The 19,035-nt window shown below is 42.2% G+C and overlaps 1 protein-coding gene across 1 annotated transcript in view; it reads right to left on the bottom strand.

Moving 5' to 3' along the window:
* Positions 1-3,364: 3,364 nt before the first annotated feature.
* Positions 3,365-19,035, bottom strand: part of RDX (radixin) — a 227,520-nt gene continuing 211,849 nt past the window's right edge. The window contains exons 13-14 of the mRNA XM_073613487.1: positions 14,440-14,697; positions 3,365-7,349 (exon numbers count right to left, since the gene is read on the bottom strand). Of these exons, the coding sequence (XP_073469588.1) occupies positions 7,185-7,349; positions 14,440-14,697 (423 nt within the window). The 3' untranslated portion in view covers positions 3,365-7,184. The remainder of the gene's footprint in view (positions 7,350-14,439; positions 14,698-19,035) is intronic.

The following is a 19,035-nucleotide window of genomic DNA, read 5'->3' as shown; positions in this document are numbered from 1 at the left end:
GTTTTATTAATCTCTGCTTTACAGTGTTGTGGGATAGGCATCCCAGCCTGGAGCCACACCTTAGTGATCAGCTTCTTGGTAATAAACAATACCTCCTGCAAAAACACACACAGGTAAATGCAGTGGGGGCGGGGTACACGGCGGCAAACAGCGCACACTTACCCATTCTGGTCCATAAATAATAGGACATCGACACAATTCTAATCTTTTTGGCTCTATACACCACCACAATGGATTTGAAATGAAACAAACAAGATGTGCTTTAACTGCAGACTTTCAGCTTTAATTTGAGTGTATTTACATCCAAATCAGGTGAAAGGTGTAGGAATCACAACAGTTTGTATATGTGCCTCCCACTTTTTAAGGGACCAAAAGTAACGGGACAATTGGCTGCTCAGCTGTTCCATGGCCAGGTGTGTGTTATTCCCTCATTATCCCATTTACAAGGAGCAGAAAAAAGGTCCAGAGTTCATTTCAAGTGTTCTATTTGCATTTGGAATCTGTTGCTGTCCACTCTCAATATGAGATCCAAAGAGCTGTCACTATCAGTGAAGCAAGCCATCATTAGGCTGAAAAAAACAAAACAAAACCCATCAGAGAGATAGCAAAAACATTAGGTGTGGCCAAATAAACTGTATGGAACATCCTTAAAAAGAAAGAACGCACCGGTGAGCTCAGCAACACCAAAAGACACGGAAGACCACAGAAAACAACTGTGGTGGATGACCGAAAAATTCTTTCCCTGGTGAAGAAAACACCCTTCACAACAGTTGGCCAGATCAAGAACACTCTCCAGGAGGTAGGTGTATGTGTGTCAAAGTCAACAATCAAGAGAAGACTTCAGCAGAGTGAATACAGAGGGTTCACCACAAGATGTAAACCATTGCTGAGCCTCAAAAGCAGGAAGGCCAGATTAGAGTTTGCCAAACAACATCTAAAAAAGCCTTCACAGTTCTGGAACAACATACTATGGACAGATGAGACCAAGATCAACTTGTACCAGAGTGATGGGAGGAGAAGAGTATGGAGAAGGAAAGGAACTGCTCATGATCCAAAGCATACCACCTCATCAGTGAAGCATGGTGGTGGTAGTGTCATGGCATGGGCATGTATGGCTGCCAATGGAACTGGTTCTCTTGTATTTATTGATGATGTGACTGCTGACAAAAGCAGCAGGAGGAATTCTGAAGTGTTTTGGGCAATATTATCTACTCATATTCAGCAAAATGCTTCAGAACTCATTGGACGGCGCTTCACAGTGCAGATGGACAATGACCTGAAGCATACTGCGAAAGCAACCAAAGAGTTTTTTTAAGGGAAAGAAGTGGAATGTTATGCAATGGCCAAGTCAATCACCTGACCTGAATCCGATTGAGCATGCATTTCACTTGCTGAAGACAAAACCGAAGGGAAAATGCCCCAAGAACAAGCAGGAACTAAAGACAGTTGCAGTAGAGGCCTGGCAGAGCATCACTAGGGATGAAACCCAGCGTCTGGTGATATCTATGCGTTCCAGACTTCAGGCTGTAATTGACTGCAAAGGATTTGCAACCAAGTATTAAAAAATGAAAGTTTGATGGACGATTGTTAATCTGTCCCATTACTTTTGGTCCCTTAAAAAGTGGGAGGCACATATACAAACTGTTGTAATTCCTACACCGTTCACCCGATTTGGATGTAAATACCCTCAAATTAAAGCTGAAAGTCTGCAGTTAAAGCACATCTTGTTCGTTTCATTTCAAATCCATTGTGGTGGTGTATAGAGCCAAAAAGATTAGAATTGTGTCGATGTCGCAGTATTTATGGACCTAACTGTATGGCGTGGGCAGCACTTCACTCCAGGCAATGGGCGGCGGATTCCCCTGCATCTCCTCCTCGGCATCACGGCAGTTTCTCTCGTACATCTCCTCCCTCCTCCTAGGCCAATTAGAACGCTTCTTTTGGCCAATCGAGAAACAGGTCCTGATTGGCCGGGAGGAAAAAATTAATTCGCTATTGTCACACAACTGGGTAGGCTTGGGGCGCAGTGCTCTGCCTCTGGCTCCAATCACGTGCTTAAAAAAAAGGAAAAAACCCTGATTGGAATCCATGTGTCCAGTGCCCCACAGGTAGATTAGGGGGCCAGACCCCATGTGCCCTGCATTACGGGCCTCCACTGGATAAAAGTTTAATTCTTAAGACTCAGGAGGACCCAGCAGGCATATCTGAGGGTTTAGTTATACAATGGGATCGAAGACTTCATTCCAAAAATGTATCATTTGCTTTAGTATGCCCGTATCTAGACTAGGCAGGACCAAAGCAGGTAGTGAAAGAGCCATTGCCCCCTTTTAGGGCATAATGGGTTAAAAGATGGTTTATTCATAACTGAATTAATGTCAAATATGTACAATGATGTATAAATACATGTATGATCTTATCAGTGAGTTTCAAGGAAAGTAATCAGGTGCTGGTTAGAGCCTCTTCCCAGGACTGTGTTTAGCCATTCTTAGGGCTCTTTCACACAAGCTTTGGGTCGCTTTTTAGAGGAGGCAATACTTTTTTTTTTTTCTAATTGCTGAATGGCAGTTTTACATTTGACTTGCAGTTGCAGTGCAGCCCCATTGATGTGAATGGGCAACTTTGACTGCGGTGCCACCTGTCACACTCTGCAGCCCCAAATTAAAATTACCACTGCTGCCAGGCATGGCATCGTGGCTGCAGCATGTGTACAGCCCTGTCGTCAGTCTAATGTCAGTAGGGTGGCCAGGGGGCAGTAAAACCACAGCTCAGCCTCCTGTTTTTACTGCCCCCTTGTGAAAGAGCCCTTAGGCTTCATGTACACTAGCAGTTCCTAGACTTGAGTTTAGGAGCGTTTTTTTTTTTTTTTGTCAAAGATCCTAAACTCAACTCCATAAAAGCCTATATGTCAATGTGCACAAAGGCTTTTAGCAGAGTTTAGGTGCTGCTGCGGTTAGGTGAGGTTCAACCTCCCTCAGAGGAAGAATCGCGTTCAGTGTAAGGAGAGGAAAAGCCGATAACCGGCCTTTCCTTGTTTAAATATGATCAGCTGTGATTGGACAAAGCCGATCACATGGGTAAAGAGCCTGGTCATTGGCTCTTAACCAAGATCAGGGATGCAACGCGTCGCTGATCACCGTGCTTGTGAGCCCGCAGAAAGGCACCTCACATGACATCATCCCAGAATGAGAGAGCCACCCTGCCACCATCATTCGATTATACAGCAGCCAGGAGTTGGTTAAGAATAAATCCTTTGGGACCCCATTATCGTAATGTCTATATGTGAGGCCAAAGGTCAAATTGTATTTAATACTATGCAAATTTTGCACTGATCAAAATCCCAAATACATTACACACAAGAGCCATGTTAAATGTCCAATATATCTTTATTGTTAAACAACCTGGTTGAAAATAGTTGTAACTGCAGCTTTAATTACAACAAAAAGATACTTAAATGAGAAAAACAGGGTGAAATGTGTGTAAATGAAATGACGCTTTCTTGCCTTTCCATGGTTCTCAAGTAATCAATACGCATAATATATCTGTACACTGTGTTTAGAGCGTCTCAAGTACATGTTCATTCCTTCTCTTTCAGAAAGAGAAAGATAGTGAAAGCTTTAAACCACTGTGTGTTGGTGAGGATTGCTAGGGCATCTTACAAAGGACACATTCCATGCTTGGCATTAACAGTTACATCATTGGATACGAACTGCAATATCAACCTTGCTGCTCTGGCAGCCTCGAGTCCTTTGGTCCTCAGCAAAATCAAGGATTAAGATAAATCTGCAAAACCCAAAACACAAAATGTCTGGCAAATTCCCTTTTGAGTTGTGACCACCTTGGTGTGGGGTCATTCAGTTTAAAAAAGCCTTGCCTCAAGTGTATACAACACTCTCTGGAAAATATTCCAGTTTCCTATACCTCCTAAAGTGTAGAAGTGTGCTCATCACAGATTCTGTTGCACAATGTAGACCTGTGAGCATTTCCATAAACCCAGTACTGATATGATTCTGGTGAAAAATTACCAACAATAGGCAGCCAAAAAAGACTAGCTATATTTTAACGCAGATGTTAGAAGCACATATTGGCATGCATTTGCTATTTAGACATGCGCATCAGGGACTCCCACAACTAACGGCGCTAATTTCTATTAAGATCGTATAGTGGCCGCTGTCCCTGTATCTCCTGGCTGCATGTTGTTGACACAATGTTACAAAACAAGTGAAAACATTCTGTGGGATCTACAACAATGTATTTGCATTCTTGAACCTCTCTCTCGCCATCCTAAATTAATGAATTCTCACAAAAGTTCTTCCACCTTCATCAATATAGTCCACTTGCAGACCATTTATTGGAGACCAAGCAGCCTTGGAGCTCTAGTAGCACTGCAGTCCCTTTAAACCTCTATAATGTGCAGTGCTGCAAGTGCAGGTTTTTTTCATTTTTTAGAAGAAAGTGGAAAAACACTATAAAGCCCAACTAAAACTTTGGTATTTATTGCCGTCATGCAGCAGTCCAGGTTTCCAGCAGTCTGATGCCCTTCCACAGTGCTCCAGCATGCACACAATAAGCAGAGCTGCTGTTGATTGAAGCACAATGTAGGGGGCATGACAGAATGCTGCATTGTGTGAGAGCAGCAGACCGACTCTCCAGCATGCTTCTATCACAGGCATAAGGATACCCAACATCTCTCGGGCAATACTGATGTGCAAGCATATTCCAGGTCAGCAATTCAGGAAGTACTGAAAGCAGTGGGCCAGTAGAACAGCCAGGCATTTCGAATTTTCAGCCTCCGTATTCCTCTCCTGACAGATTTAGGTTTAGAATTGAGACAGGGGATTTTCTACACAGAAGCAAATAGCGCTGGCCAAATGATACGGATAACTTACTTCTACATCGCAAACCTTCCAAGAAAAGTCCCTCCTTAGACTGCCACACCAGTCACATTTCACTCAGAGCTGGCAAATCTTGGGTTCAGCGGGAGATTTAACTTTTTAAGCGCCCTTCCTTTTGAAAACTGAAATGCTAAGTAACTGCAACATTGCAGAAAACTCTTTCCTAAGTCAACACTATGCTTTTCGCTTGCATACCTCATTGTTTTACATAAACATAATACAGATGAATACATTGGAAACGTACACTTTTTTTGAAACACGCATCTATTGCAAATTGAACACTCCATGTAGTCAAAATAAAGGGAAAAACTGACAGCGTAAACATGAAGCTGCATTAAGTAACTGCATGGCTAACGGGCCTGGCGCTAATCAGGCCAAAACTCAAAATAGATTAAACAGGCAACAAATACCATTGCCTGCATAAAGATCCACTCAAAAATTATTTTGAGTTTATGCTAAATGCACTTTTGAAGAGAACCTATTTCTGTAAAGATATGACTATCCATTTTCAAAGTGTACCTGTTTTCCTGTGACAGTGGAGGCAGCTAACTGGTGGGCTGTACTACAGTCAACCAACTGCTTGAAAGGTGCCAAGGTTCTATTGTTGGTGGCTGGTGGCCTACCGAACAAAAGTGGCATGGGCTCTTCCACTGTGATTCAGGGACTGATGCACTTGAAGATGTGCCATTTAATTTACATATAATACCATCATAAAGCAGCTTAGCATTCATAGAAATGTCCCTCACTACTAACTTTACAGCTATCAACCTGAACAAATTCACATATCAAAAAACAAAAAAAACAGAAAATGTAACCAATGGCTGGCTAGGAAGCCTAGCTTTCAGATATCAGCTGTGAGCTGTTCAGACCCATAATTAAAGCACAATGGATCTCCTAGAAGCAACCTATCGTGAGCAATAACATGCAAAAATCTGATATGCTGTGGTCAACACTTTCTGACCTCTTTTTCTTCAGGTATACAAACCAGGCTCAATTCTTCTTGAGCTACGTCATATAAAGGTTAGCCATGGACAAATCAATGAATCGCTCCACCCAGATTTCTACATTCTGGGTAGTGTGGGGTGGTCTTTGTTCTTCCCACTGGATCACCACTGTCAGACCCCTCTGAGGTGTTCTCCTTCCCTCTAACTTTTGTCACCAGCCGTTTTCTCCATATTTCTATGGGGAGTCCACAATAGGGTGCATGATTCTATAACCTGCTCCCGTGTGCATATATATACTACACACAAAAATAGCTTAGCTAAAAAAAAATGAAGTGCCTTGATGGTGCTGGGGTTCTGGACAGTGGCAGACACCAAATGGGGGATCAGACACAGCACTGTTTAACCTAAACTGGAGTTCTTTAATTTAAAACTAAAAGTCCAGTCAGTTGAAGCAAGTAGACAGTTGAAAAGAGGCAAAAGACCACAGCAGAAATATTAACTAAGCAAGCACAAGGCTCCAAAGATTCCCCCAGCCTTGGTGAGTATTATAATTCAGGAGTGTAACAGAAATGTTATACAAGTAACAGACCGAAAATAGTGCTCATCGTGTCTTCAATGTTAGTATTGTTATTGGTCTCCTATAAAATAATATTCTTGTGACTACTTACAAATATAGACAGGCTAACGGGGAAAAGCAATAAAGGAAAAAAAAAAAAAGAAAGGTAAATATATATATTAAAGCAAAAAAAACAAAAAAAAAAACCTCAAAACTAGGGTAAATCTTAGTGAATAAACCATGTTGTTGGTAATGACAAGGACCAGTCATCATGTGTATGTGAGGTAGTAGTAGTATTCAGCCCAATCCCTAACACTAAGATTTTATGTCCCCCCTTCTACAAGATACGTCTGTGAATATCCCGGCTCTAGATGTAGTAGAGCTTTAAAAAGGAGAACAATAAGATTCTAAGAGGGCATAATATTACACATGATTCCACATTATGAAGTAGCAAAAAAAAAGTCCACTTTTTAAACAGCAATGTCAGTTCTAAGCTTAAAAATCCAAACGTCCTTTCAGAATTCAAACCGTGTAAACTTTACAAGTGAATACCTTTTCAGAAAAACAGAAGACAAACTAAATGAATTACATTGACATGATGTAACAAACTGAAATTAGACAAGACATGGAGAGAAAACCCATTCCGATCGCCTTGTTGAATTCTATCCTCCACAGTCAGACTGGTACAAGTGCTTTGGCAAGGGGGGCACGCTCGGTTGTCGGTGTCTGCAAAGGCCTACTTTCTAGGTTGGTGATTCAGCATTGTTTAGAATGTATAGCAATGAAGTGTCCTCACATTGCTTCAAACTCGTCGATGCGCTGTTTGGTGTTTCCTTGTCTGATCTGGCGAAGTGTTTTGTACTTGTCACGGCCAGCTTTCACATTCTCCGCATGAAGGACGTCATTCTGAGTCTTCTTGGTTTCATCTCTAGCTTGAGCCAGCTCTGAACTTAGAGCCTAAAAGACAGAAAATAGGATGTGTTAAGCTGAACAATACAAGCTCTGGTATGTATTTATTTCAACGGACTAAATTTCAAGCTTATCAATGGGTGACCAGGCTGGACCAGTACAGAACCATCTCACAAATCTTATCCTTCACTAGACCTGGGGGCCTGCAATGTTGTAGACTTGCACCCAATGAGTTAGGCATTCACAAAGCTGCTTACTGAAAACTTTCCAAGTGCTTTGTAAATGTATTCTGCACACACCGCTCTTATACAAACTGAAGCCCATGTATACATGGCTTAATGCTGGTAATGAGATAACCCCTTTAAGCTCAGATAAAAGACGATATGGTCACGTTTCTAAAAATGAAAAATGTAGCTGTGGTTGTGTTTTCTATTACATAAAAAAAAAATCTCTAGTAATAAGGAGAGCTTTTTAAATCAGCAAAGTAAACATACATAGGATATTAACACGACGATAGCAAAACATGCCATAGACCACACGTTTCCTTAGTATGTTCTATGACCATTTACTGACACTTTGGCAAGTCAATTGGCAAATGACTGTATAACTATCAGTGCATGTGTCTGAACAGAGAGTCAGATTATTAATTAATTGATCCTCACATATGGGTACAGGGTAGCCCAAATTGCATGAGCGCTCTCAGATTTGTCTGCTTATGGACAGACTGGGGATCGATTCACCTCTAACTGGCAATCTGAGCAGGGATACAAGCCAGGAGCAGGCAGGAACCTCTATGGGATGGTTAACACATACATTCAGGTAAATACAAACCCATAATGACACGCATTAACACGCACATTATGAGCCTGTACAGAATTCAATTATAGACATGACAATGTAAGGGACAGTTCTAAGACTTTTGAATGTAGTCTGAAAGGGAATTTTGACTAGAGGTGTAGAGAAGGGGGGGCTGGAGATTAACAGGCACAACTTATGTTATCTTATTTGTTTCATCTATGTGTAGAAGGCCCTGCTCACACCTGAGGGTATTAAAATCACAGGCAGAATTGTGCAATTCTGCCTGCGATTCCAGAATCACAACTAAAACGGGCAATGCGCTCGCAGTGCCATTTTATTCTTAATGACACTCCATATGCGGTACAATTTTGCCAGGATTGTCATGCTACAAAAACGCATGAAAACTGTAGCAAAAAACAAAACAAAAAAAAAAACTAGTTGGCTGAACTGGATGGATTTGGGGTTTTTTTTTCGGGGTTTTTTTTTTCCAACCATATTAACCAAATATAAAAATGAAAACATCAAATGTGTCTGGCTCGGTGCCAAAATTTGGTACATGAGCATCTTTGGCACATTTTTGGAGCAGAGGAAGGCCTACGCAAAATGAATATTGCCGCTCAGATGCTACTCATTTCACTGGGTAATGTGTGGGTTTACAATCACTTTTTTTTTTTTAAAACAAAAAGATCTTCATTGCATAATAAGATGCAAAACAAAATAATTAGCACAATACTCTTCATATTGTCATATTTAACATGTAACAAATTACATGTCGAATAGCCACATAAATAATGTTTACAACCACTTTAATCATACAGTAAAACATACATACAGTACAATACACAGGCAGAATTTTCATAAACTTTTGGATGTCCAAGAAATGTATAGTAAGGGTGGGCAACAATGAGGCAAACAGAACTGTGCTAACAGATTCAACAACAAGGTCAAAAGACCCAACCTCAGAGAGCCATTGCTTCAACCCTGAGGTCAAAATCTGAAACAGCAGATGATTGGACATCAACCAATGAAGAGAAGACAAGGTGGCCTGTCAGCCCCACACCTGGGCTAGCAAGGATCAGTGCCGAAATTGACCCATCTGGTGGAATGAGGGCTTAGAAGCTCAAGAGGAGATTTCTCTTCCAGAATGTAGACTCTTGCAATCAGATTTTGTATTTATTGTGCAATGATGGAATTTTGAAGCAGTGTCCCATGCAAAATACAGAGAATGGGGCAAAGAGGCAATTCATCTTCCATCTGATCATAGCAGTAAGCTTGAGGTATACTCCGATGGCTCTATGTCCAGAGTAGGGCACAATGATGGGAGAACAACCTCCTCGTTGACGGTGGAATGCCACTTCCGAAAGAAAAGAAGGCCTTTGGTATACGTCAACCTTGTCATTGTAAAGAACAAGGAAAGACTTTGTACAGGAAAGGCCTGCCAGTTGAGAAACACGTATAGAAGAGGTGACAGCGTCCATAAAAGCTACCTTACATGAGAGATCCTCTAGGGGGATATCCCTGGGAGGTCCAAAGGGTGGTTTCTGCAGAGCAGAGAGAACCAAGTTGAGATCTCAAGGGCTGCAAGAGGGGCTTAATATGAGATACACCTTGAAGAAAGGTGGGACACTGAGGCCAGAGGCCTTTGAAAAAGAACAAAGGCTAAGACCTAACCTTTTAGCCTACTTGAGGCCAATTTCTGAGGTACACCATAATAACTCTAGAATTGAAGTGCCTGTGTTTGTACAAGGCAAAAAAAAAACGATTTCTAGGTGCATTATTATATCTTCCTGGAAGCATTTTTTCTTGCTTTTAGCAAGTTAGGAATCACAGACTCAGAAGAGATATTTGCTGAGATAGCAGATTTGGTCTACTGGAAAGAGGCTAGGGCTTGTCTGCTGAAGTCTGAGTAGGTCTGTATAGCAGGTTCTTCTGGGCCAGTTTAGTGCAATTAGAATCACAAGTTTACTCTCTAGGGCAGGGGTAGGCAACCTCGGCACTCCAGCTGTGGTGAAACTACAAATCCCATCATGCTGCTGCCTCTAGGAGTCAAGCCTGTGACTATCAGGGTCTTGCAATGTCTCATGGGACTTGTAGTTTCACCACAGCTGGAGGGCCGAGGTTGCCTATCCCTGCTCTAGGGGATTATCAAGCCACCAGAGACTATAGCTAGAGGATTACTGATTCTGGCAACAAACAGAGGCTATCTGTTGTTGAATCTGGAAGCTAGGATGTCCACATCCAGAACTATTTTCTGGATTATCAGAATGAAGACATATGGAAGAAGGGTCCATTACTCTTGATCCAGGCGATGGCGGCTGAGATAATTTGCTTGCCAGGTGTCCACTTCTGGAACATGGACTGCAGAGATCACGTGAGAGTTTCTGGATGATCTGCTTTGCTTCTTCCAAGGAAGTCAGACCCCTGGTGCCCTCTTGATGGTTAATGTAATCAACTGCTGTGGCACTGGCTGACTACACCTTGCTTGGGGGCCCCTTCAGAAGGGGGTTCAGTGCTGCAGGGCCCCCTGACTACTCTGAGCTCCAAGGTGTTGATGGGAAGCTTGGCTTCTTTCAACCAACATGTTCCTTGAACTATTAGGGAATGGAACACTCCTCCCCCAGCCTGAGAGACTTAAAGCGGAGTTGCAGGCTTTTTCTCATTTATTAAAAGTCAGCAGCTACAAAAAGTGTAGTTGCTGACATAAAAAAACAGACACTCACCTGTCCCACGGTCCTGCTATGCGGCCACACAGAGCCTTGCTCCTCTCCCCCTCTTCTCCACGGCACCTCCATCAAAACTGTGGGCACCCGGCTGTGACAGCTTGCGGCTTCACGGCTGGGCACACACTGCGCATGTCGCACTGCACTCTCCGAATGGGCAATCTTCTGGGACCTGTGGCGTATCCCAGAAGATTGCCGAGCGGGAGGGGCCACCTAGGGGGAGAGGAGGAGTCGCCTAGGCGGCCCGTAGTCGGAAGCAGGAAGTGCCACTCAAAACTAGGCACCCACTCCCCCCCCCAAAAAAATTACATGCCAAGTGTGGCATGTAAGGGTGGTGAGGAGTGCTTAATGCGGAAGTTCCACTTTTGGTGGAACTCTGCTTTAAGTCTGTTGTGATAACTTTCCAGTGAGGGGGAAGGAAGGACTTCCTCTTTGTTAGGGCTGAGGTGATGACCTACCAAGATAGGAAATTCCTTCATTGGCTGGACAGGAGCATTGGCAAAACCAGAGAAGGGGACTGTTTTGTTCCAGGCCAACAAGATATTTTGTTGGAGAGTTCTTGAATAGAATTGGACGATTGGTACGACTTCGAAGGAGGTTGGGCCATTAGGCATAGCGCGCTTATCAATGTCTATTGCATCTCAAGACTCCAGCATGTGCTTTAGAAAAATAACCTACTTTTCTGCTAGAAAGACTTTTGCTTGGGTGTCGAGGACCAGACGCAAGGATTTCTAGGTGAAAGAAGAACTGAGAGCAGATATGTTGAAACTGATCACTCAGCCAAAGGCCTGGAGCATATGAACTGTTTTGTGGACATGCTGCAAGGGAGGCAAGTCTTTCAGAAGTAGGTCCTCTAGATTAGTGGTCATCAACCCTGTCCTCAGGGCCCACTAACAGGCCAGGTTTTATGTATTACCTTGGGGAGATGCAGACTAGAACACTGCAATCACTGAGCAGCAAACAATATCACCTGTGATGTATTTCAGTTATCTTGCAAACCTGGCCTTTTAGTGGGCCCTGAGGACAGGGTTGATGACCACTGCTCTAGATTAAAGTTTCTCAAATCCAGTCCTCAGGTACCCCCAACATGTCATGTTTTCAGGCTCTCCATTATTGTGCACAGGTGATTTGATCAGTTTCACTGCCTTTGTAATTACCACAACCATTTTATCTGAGGGAAATCCTGAAAACATGACCTGTTTGGGGTACTTTAGGCCTGGGGTTGAGAAACAGTGCTCTAGATAGTCTTTGCCTTGAATGCCTTGAGTTCTAAGCAATGCAAGCAGAAGTGCTAAAACATTTTGAACACTCTGGCAGCATAGGCTAGGCCAAAAAGGGCAGTATGAAACTGGTGGTGGTTGTCTGCCAATGCAAAGTGCAGAAAGCACTGCTTGGGTAGGCAAATGGGAACATGTAGCTGGCATCTGTGAACATTCAAGATGCCTACAGATGCCATGTATTCCCCTTGTATTGGAGAGGCAGTTACTGACTTTGCGAATTCAATGCAAAATTTTGGAAAATTAAGGCATTTTTTGGGCTTTGGTACCATGAACAGGTTTGAGTAAAATCCTCTGAACCAGTCTTATGGAGGTTCTGGCAACAACTTGTCCCTGGGACAGGAGGTGGTTCCAGGGCATTTTGCAAATACAACAGTCCTTGAGCAGTTTTTGGTTGATTTGAATGAAGAAAGAGGCAAGGTGGTAGTTTTGAACTCTATTTTGTACCCTTTAGAAACCACTGACTGTACCCATGTCTGGAACGTCTGGAACGTCTGAACCAGAGAGAGGCAAACCATAAGACCCCTTTCACATTAAAGCGCTGCTAAAACAGCCGCTAAAGCGCCGGTCATTTTTGCGGTGCTTTTGCAGCATTTTAGGGGCAGTTTTCGTGTGCTAGCAGGTCGCTTTTTTGTTGAAGGTTACGTGACAACGTGACCCTAAAAATACCCAAGAAAATACCTGTTTTGCGGTGCTTATGAGATGCTTTTAAGGCGCTTAGAAGAGCTGCACATTCAATTCAATGGGCAGGGGTGTTTTTGGAGCACTCCAAACACCCCAAAGATACTGCTTGCAGGACTTACCGCCCCAGTATGAAAGCACCCATGGGAATGGGAGGCAGTTTTCAGGCACTATTTTTAGTGCTAAAACGCCTGAAAACTGCCTCAGTGTGAAAGGGGTCCTAGATGCCCCTCCACTCTTAGGAGTGAAGGTGCCCCTTCATTGTGAAAAAGACTTTAAGGAAGGCTTAGTGGCCTTGAAAGATCAAGTCTTTGTCGAAAGGAATGGCTAAAGTCGGGTTATTAAGTCTAGGCCGTGTTAAAGCTGACAGTTGCTCTGCATTTTGCAGAGCTAAGGGCTCCTGAATAATGTGGTTTTGGATTTTAGACAAGGGTCTCACCAAAGAGACGTCCTTCCCGGTAAGGCATACATGTAAGGTGTTTCTTGCAGGCAGATTCAGCTGTCCAAGCTTTTAGCCATAATATTCTGTCCATGTGAATGGAGGTTAGGGCAATTCTAGAATTTTGTCTCAAGCCATAATCTAGAGTATATACACAGAAAAGAGCAGCAGAAGGGAACTGCTGTGTAACAGCACGATCCTGAAACACAGGGTCATGTTGACTGTTCATTGTCCTAAGTCCAGTAAGCTGCAGTTTAAGAGTACTTTTAGGAGAATCTCTGACTTTCTATCTGCAGAAGCTTCTAAAGGTGTAGACTATCTTATAACGAATCCTTGTGGTGAAAGGGTGGGAGGAAGCGCCTGAGTACCCTATAAGAGCACTAAGTGAAAGCAGCAAAAAAAAGAATGTGACCAGTGGTGTGATGGAACACCTGGTCATCAACCCAAGACTGAGCTCTGAGTGGTTGAATTTTTTGCATCGAGTATGAAAAGTTTTACATTTTAAGGTAAATACATTCCAAACATAGCTCTGTTTTTAACAAATGTCAGAGACAGAGTGATCCTGTCTTGCCAGTCCACGATGCTGGACTGTAAATGAACTCAAAGCTTCACCTGTCATAATGGGCATACCCCTAAAGGGTTTTCAGGAACTGGGTTCCAAAGTAATGGACCACTACCCTGCAGCTAACACAACGCATTGCAGGAAGTGCCAAAGTTAGCGCCCACTCAGAATCCAGTGCCCGTAGAGGCATTACAGGCCATCCAAACAGCGTGAATATTTTCAGCTTTAACAGCAGCATAAAATCTCCAGACCTGTTGGTAGGCTGCAGAGAGGACTATTGCTACCTGTTTGTGAGCAGTGGTCTTACACACTCTACAGCAGGAGTTAGGCAATTGCAGGTAACAGGAGCTTCTAACACAGTTAGATATAGATATTCTGTGACTCAGCAGAGTAAAGATTGGACTGCAGCAGAGGCTATTGCCCAGACACAGATAGCAGTGGTCCACTTTGCTACCTGCCTCTATGAATGATTTCAACTCCATCCATGGCATCGAATCCTCAGTCAACGAAGATGTTTAGTAACATTTATATAACTGCAAGTTTACTGGCGGTGCCCAGTATTTAGTTACATTCTGATTTTATCTTGTCATCCTTGGAGAATAAAAATGGTCCACATTTTAGCCTCTTTTCTATTGCGGCTCAGTAACCAAGTACAACTTACCTGAAGCTGCTTCTTTACTCGCTCATTCTTTTGCGTTTCCGTTAGCCTTTCCTCCTCACTGCGATGGTTCAAAACACCGTCGTTAGACAGTTCTGCGCTAGCCTCAGCACTGTTCTCATCCTGCTCGTCATGCTCATGTTCGTTCTCTGCAGGTGCTGGTGGGGGTGGAGGGAGCGGAGGTAGGGGAAGTGGTGGGACAGACATCACGCTTTTTAATTCTTCTTTGGTTTTTTCTAAATCTTCCTGTGCTGAATATGCCTGAAAGAAAAGAGTATATGTTGTTATGTTCTTTATCAACATAATGTGCTGTATAAGTTACAGAAATAAAAGATGTAAGGCCAAGGCTGTGAGTATTGTATAGAAATAAACAAGGAATAATGTATGGTACGTCTATTGTTGACATAATATTTTACGGTCCTCGAGTTAATATAAAAACAAAACAACTTACTCCATTTTTAGAACAGCCCTGCCCCCTTTTTAGTTGGGAATGCAGGGACACAATTGGAAAATTTACAGATTTAATATCCAGTAATTCACTATAAGCAAGTCTAAATAGAGCTGACTGTACAGCTCTCACCTTATAGAACCTTGTGCATCAGCCAAATCCATCAGGCACATTAATTGGACAAATTCAAATAAGGTCACAACAGAGAATTTCAGAGATAGCATTTTCATTCTAGTCTCAAATATCAACAACATTCACGTAACCCGCCATAATGGTGAGACACAATTACAGCTGAATCTCGGCTTGACACAAAATGTTGTATAACTGTATGGAGCAGTTTCACCTACATGCCAGATAGACACTACTGTATCTCATTTTATAGTGGATTACATAGATGATGATATTTGAGACCAGAAGTAAGACACAGTGAAAATGCTATAATTATATGCTATAACTGGAGCCCTTTGCACAATATAACTGCTGCACACCAGCTAGAGCTGCACAATTAATCGCTAAGAATCGTAATCGAAATTTTTTTCCCCCCTTTGCGATCTTGACAAAGTATTTCCCAATTCTTTCAATGCAGAGAATTCTCTCTGCTCTGCTGAAGTTACAGCCCTCAAAAGAAAGGAAAAAACAAAAAAAAAAAAAAAAGTGGGCAGTCTGCCAAGAACAATAACATTCTTTAGCAGTGGAACTAAGTATAAACATTTTAACGATTTGTCCTTTAGATCAAAAGGAATACACATTGGTGTGTAAATGTGGGAAGTTTAACCACTTAAACCTTTTTCTGACATTTGTTGGTTTCAAGTTAAAATCATTTTATTTTTTTTGCTAGAAAATTACTTAGAACCCCCAAACATTATATATTTATTTTTTTAGTAGAGACCCTAGAGAATAAAATGGTGGTATGTCACACTGTATTTGGGAAAAAAAATTACACTTGATGAATTAAAAAAAAAAAACTAACCAATAACGTTAGCCCAATTTTTTTTGTATAATGTGGATCGTGCAGCTCTAACACCAGCTGATGGTCCCTAAAATGGAGGACAACTCCAATACCTGGGACAGGAAGAAAGGGAGTAAGGCTTATTGGGAGATGGGCATTATTTCATATGCGTCTGTGGTTGGGCTCATTACAGGACAGTTTTGGAGAACTGTCTCAGTGCTTAAAATTGTCCTAGTTTAAAACGGTAAATCTAAAAACAAGCATGTAATATATATGGTAGCTGATCGGTCCTTAGATGGGATAGCTGCATTAGGTATTCTTTTTTTTCTCCAGGCACTTTTATTTTAAATTTGTCATCTGGCAACAGATTCTTCCTGTCCAAGGGTGACAAGGCATCTTTCAGTGTTGTATTTATGGAGGGGCAACATTGTCACCCTGAGATAGGAAGTGCCTTAGGACTGCAGAACTCCTTCCCCTTTTCAAAGCATGGGATGAGGTATTCTGAAGTCAACAGGGAAAAATGTGAATAATTTTGACCAATAACAGTTAACAGAAACCGAGCACAAGAAGCTGACAAGATTTACGGCAGAAGCAACAGGTAGCTTTTGTATTTATTGAACAGATATAAGAAAATAAATTTTAAATGGTATATTTAACAGACCAAAAGAGAGCAATAAAGCCTCATGTACACTGTAGCTGGTAAACAGATGTTTAGGAGCATTTGGGCATTTTTTTCAGCAGCCCTTTAACTCTCCTCAATGTCATCTAATGGATACATGTACACCGAGTTGCTTATAGCAGGTTAGAAGCATTTCTTTGAAAGCAGAAAATTACGTTCAGGAACATTTGAAACGCCAAATGCTTGTAACAGCGTGTTAACGAGGTAACTCGCGTTTATAAACATTTTCAATGGGGAATAATTGATAACTATTTGCATGGAAAAGAAAAAAAACAGACTTTCGGGGGGGGGGGGGGGGGGGGGGATGGTGGTTGCGGGGACGAAGAGCGAGCGAGAGACTCTGATTTTTTCATTTGGGAGGGTCCATTGATCTGCAAAATCTGAAAATAAAGGGAACTGTGTAACTAAACTTTGCACTTGTGCATTTAGTTATCAGTTGAAATTGGAAAAAAAAAAATTCCAGCTAGCTTCATCACCAGTGACACCAATCTCCCAATACGATCATTTGCACACCATTGACAGAGCAATGGACACATGGCTTGCTTTCTTCTTCTGAATCATGCCTGTTTGCAATCTTCCAGTATAACCATCCTCCACAATGCTGAACCTAATGATGAGCCGCAAGAAGCCTGGAATACAGGCACTATCTGCTAATCATCAGGGTATGGAGAAAACAATGAAGGATGAGACAGCACAGTGATCTGGTGTAAGGAGACCAAAAATCAGTTTCACTCAAAAATCATTTTGAAAAGTTTAAACTTAACAGACCTAAAACTCCCCCACATCCTGCTAATGCGCTTTTAAACACGGTTATATAATGCTGGAACATACTGGGAAGAAAATGATCTTTTGTTCAGCTGAATTAGACTGCAGGAGAGAGTCACTGATTGAAAATAAGGCTGCCAATCCAATAAACATGACAGACAGTTAATCGTTGCAACCCCACTGTGTGCCAGAGTAGCGGGTGGAGAATTGCAATGATGTGTTTTCGTAATTGGACTTTTGAGCATGACCATGTGTGATCAGCTCTGGTTATAGTTAGCCCTTTGCAGAAAAACTAACTGCAGACAACTTTTGGTGTTAGAACCTCTGTCAGTTTTTTTTTTTTTGTGTCCCTACTAAAGGAATTCTTCTTTTCCTGTCTCACAGATGGGGATCATCACAGGGACAGTAATTGTTTTTACTGCTGTCCCCCATCTCACATTCTTCTTTTCCCGGTGTGTCACAGGTACAGGAAGGGCGGATAAATCTTCTCAGTAAAGACACAAACATTAATTAAAAACCTGACAGACCCCCCTCCTCCAAAAAAACCCCAAACTTATTTTTAGTACACACACAATGTAACCTCTAAAATGGGGGCCAGCAACCCGTAGATTACGGCCAAGTGACTGGTAGATCGTGGTCTGGACTTGCTGACCTGCCATCCCAGATGGATGCAAGAGGGACTACTTGTAAAGTTAGAGCTGTAGTAGGGAACAAAAGCCACATGGCTTTTTTCATTCCTTACTGTGGATATCATCTTGATCGCAACATTCATTCTCATTGTTTCTCATGCTTGTGTATACGCAGGTGTGCACACATGTGAGTTAAATTCCTTTAGTCATATCAAGTTTTTCTGCAGCGCTGTTTTAGAAATATTTACCAATGCCTGTTTTTTGCTTCAGTGTTTTTGCTCACTATTTGTATATGTGCATCCAGTTCTAATGTCCGATGACTGTTTTTATTGCTGTTTCTATTGCTCCTTTCATTTATCTTCTTAAATGTTGAGTTCACCATGCCTCCCTCTCCCCTATATTTGCCCTGTCACAAGTGGCAAGCCCCAAAACCATGGGACATTAGGACCCAGGAGCTCTGGCATTAGAGCTTATAAGCCCTTATCCAACATGGCCCCCGTTAGGCCTGAAGAATGAGCGTATGCTCCGCAAACACATCGCCTATTAGTGCACTGTTCCAATCGGAAGTGTCATCATCCCCCGGCTTCCTGTGTGCTCGAGGTCCAGGAAACGTCGGTAACCACCGGCGCAACCGGCTCCACTTTACCGGCGTATAGCCACGGATGGACTTCCTCCCAGACGTTTGTTCATCCACACTTAACATGCCTATTTTAATTCTACTCTTGTCAGTATATATGCATTATTTGTTCATTAAAAACTCATTGCTATACTGCACTTAGAGTGGCGCCTCTGTAGTGCAAAGGAAAAAAGTGCAGTGCTAAAAAATGAGTGATAAATGACATTGATTCATATCATACAATGTAAATACATATATCCCAAAGGTGTGCATTGGTATGATTAATAGGTATACAAAATGAACATAATTCACAAATATTCTTAAGTGACACACTGTTGAAAATTGAGTCCGTGAAACATCCACTGAAGTGTGTATATATTTAACACTAAAAAGTGTGGAAAATTGAGTCCATGGAACATCCACTGAGGTGTGTATATATCTAACACCAAAAAGTGTGGAAAGGCAATGTAGTGTTGATAGAAGATCCACCACCGTTTTTAAAAGGGGGGGCTT

Source organism: Aquarana catesbeiana, linkage group LG02 (genome assembly GCF_042186555.1).
Source record: "Aquarana catesbeiana isolate 2022-GZ linkage group LG02, ASM4218655v1, whole genome shotgun sequence".
Lineage (NCBI taxonomy): Eukaryota > Metazoa > Chordata > Amphibia > Anura > Ranidae > Aquarana > Aquarana catesbeiana.
The sequence above is the reverse complement of the archived record's forward strand: the minus strand, read 5'-3'. Positions and strand labels throughout refer to the sequence as shown.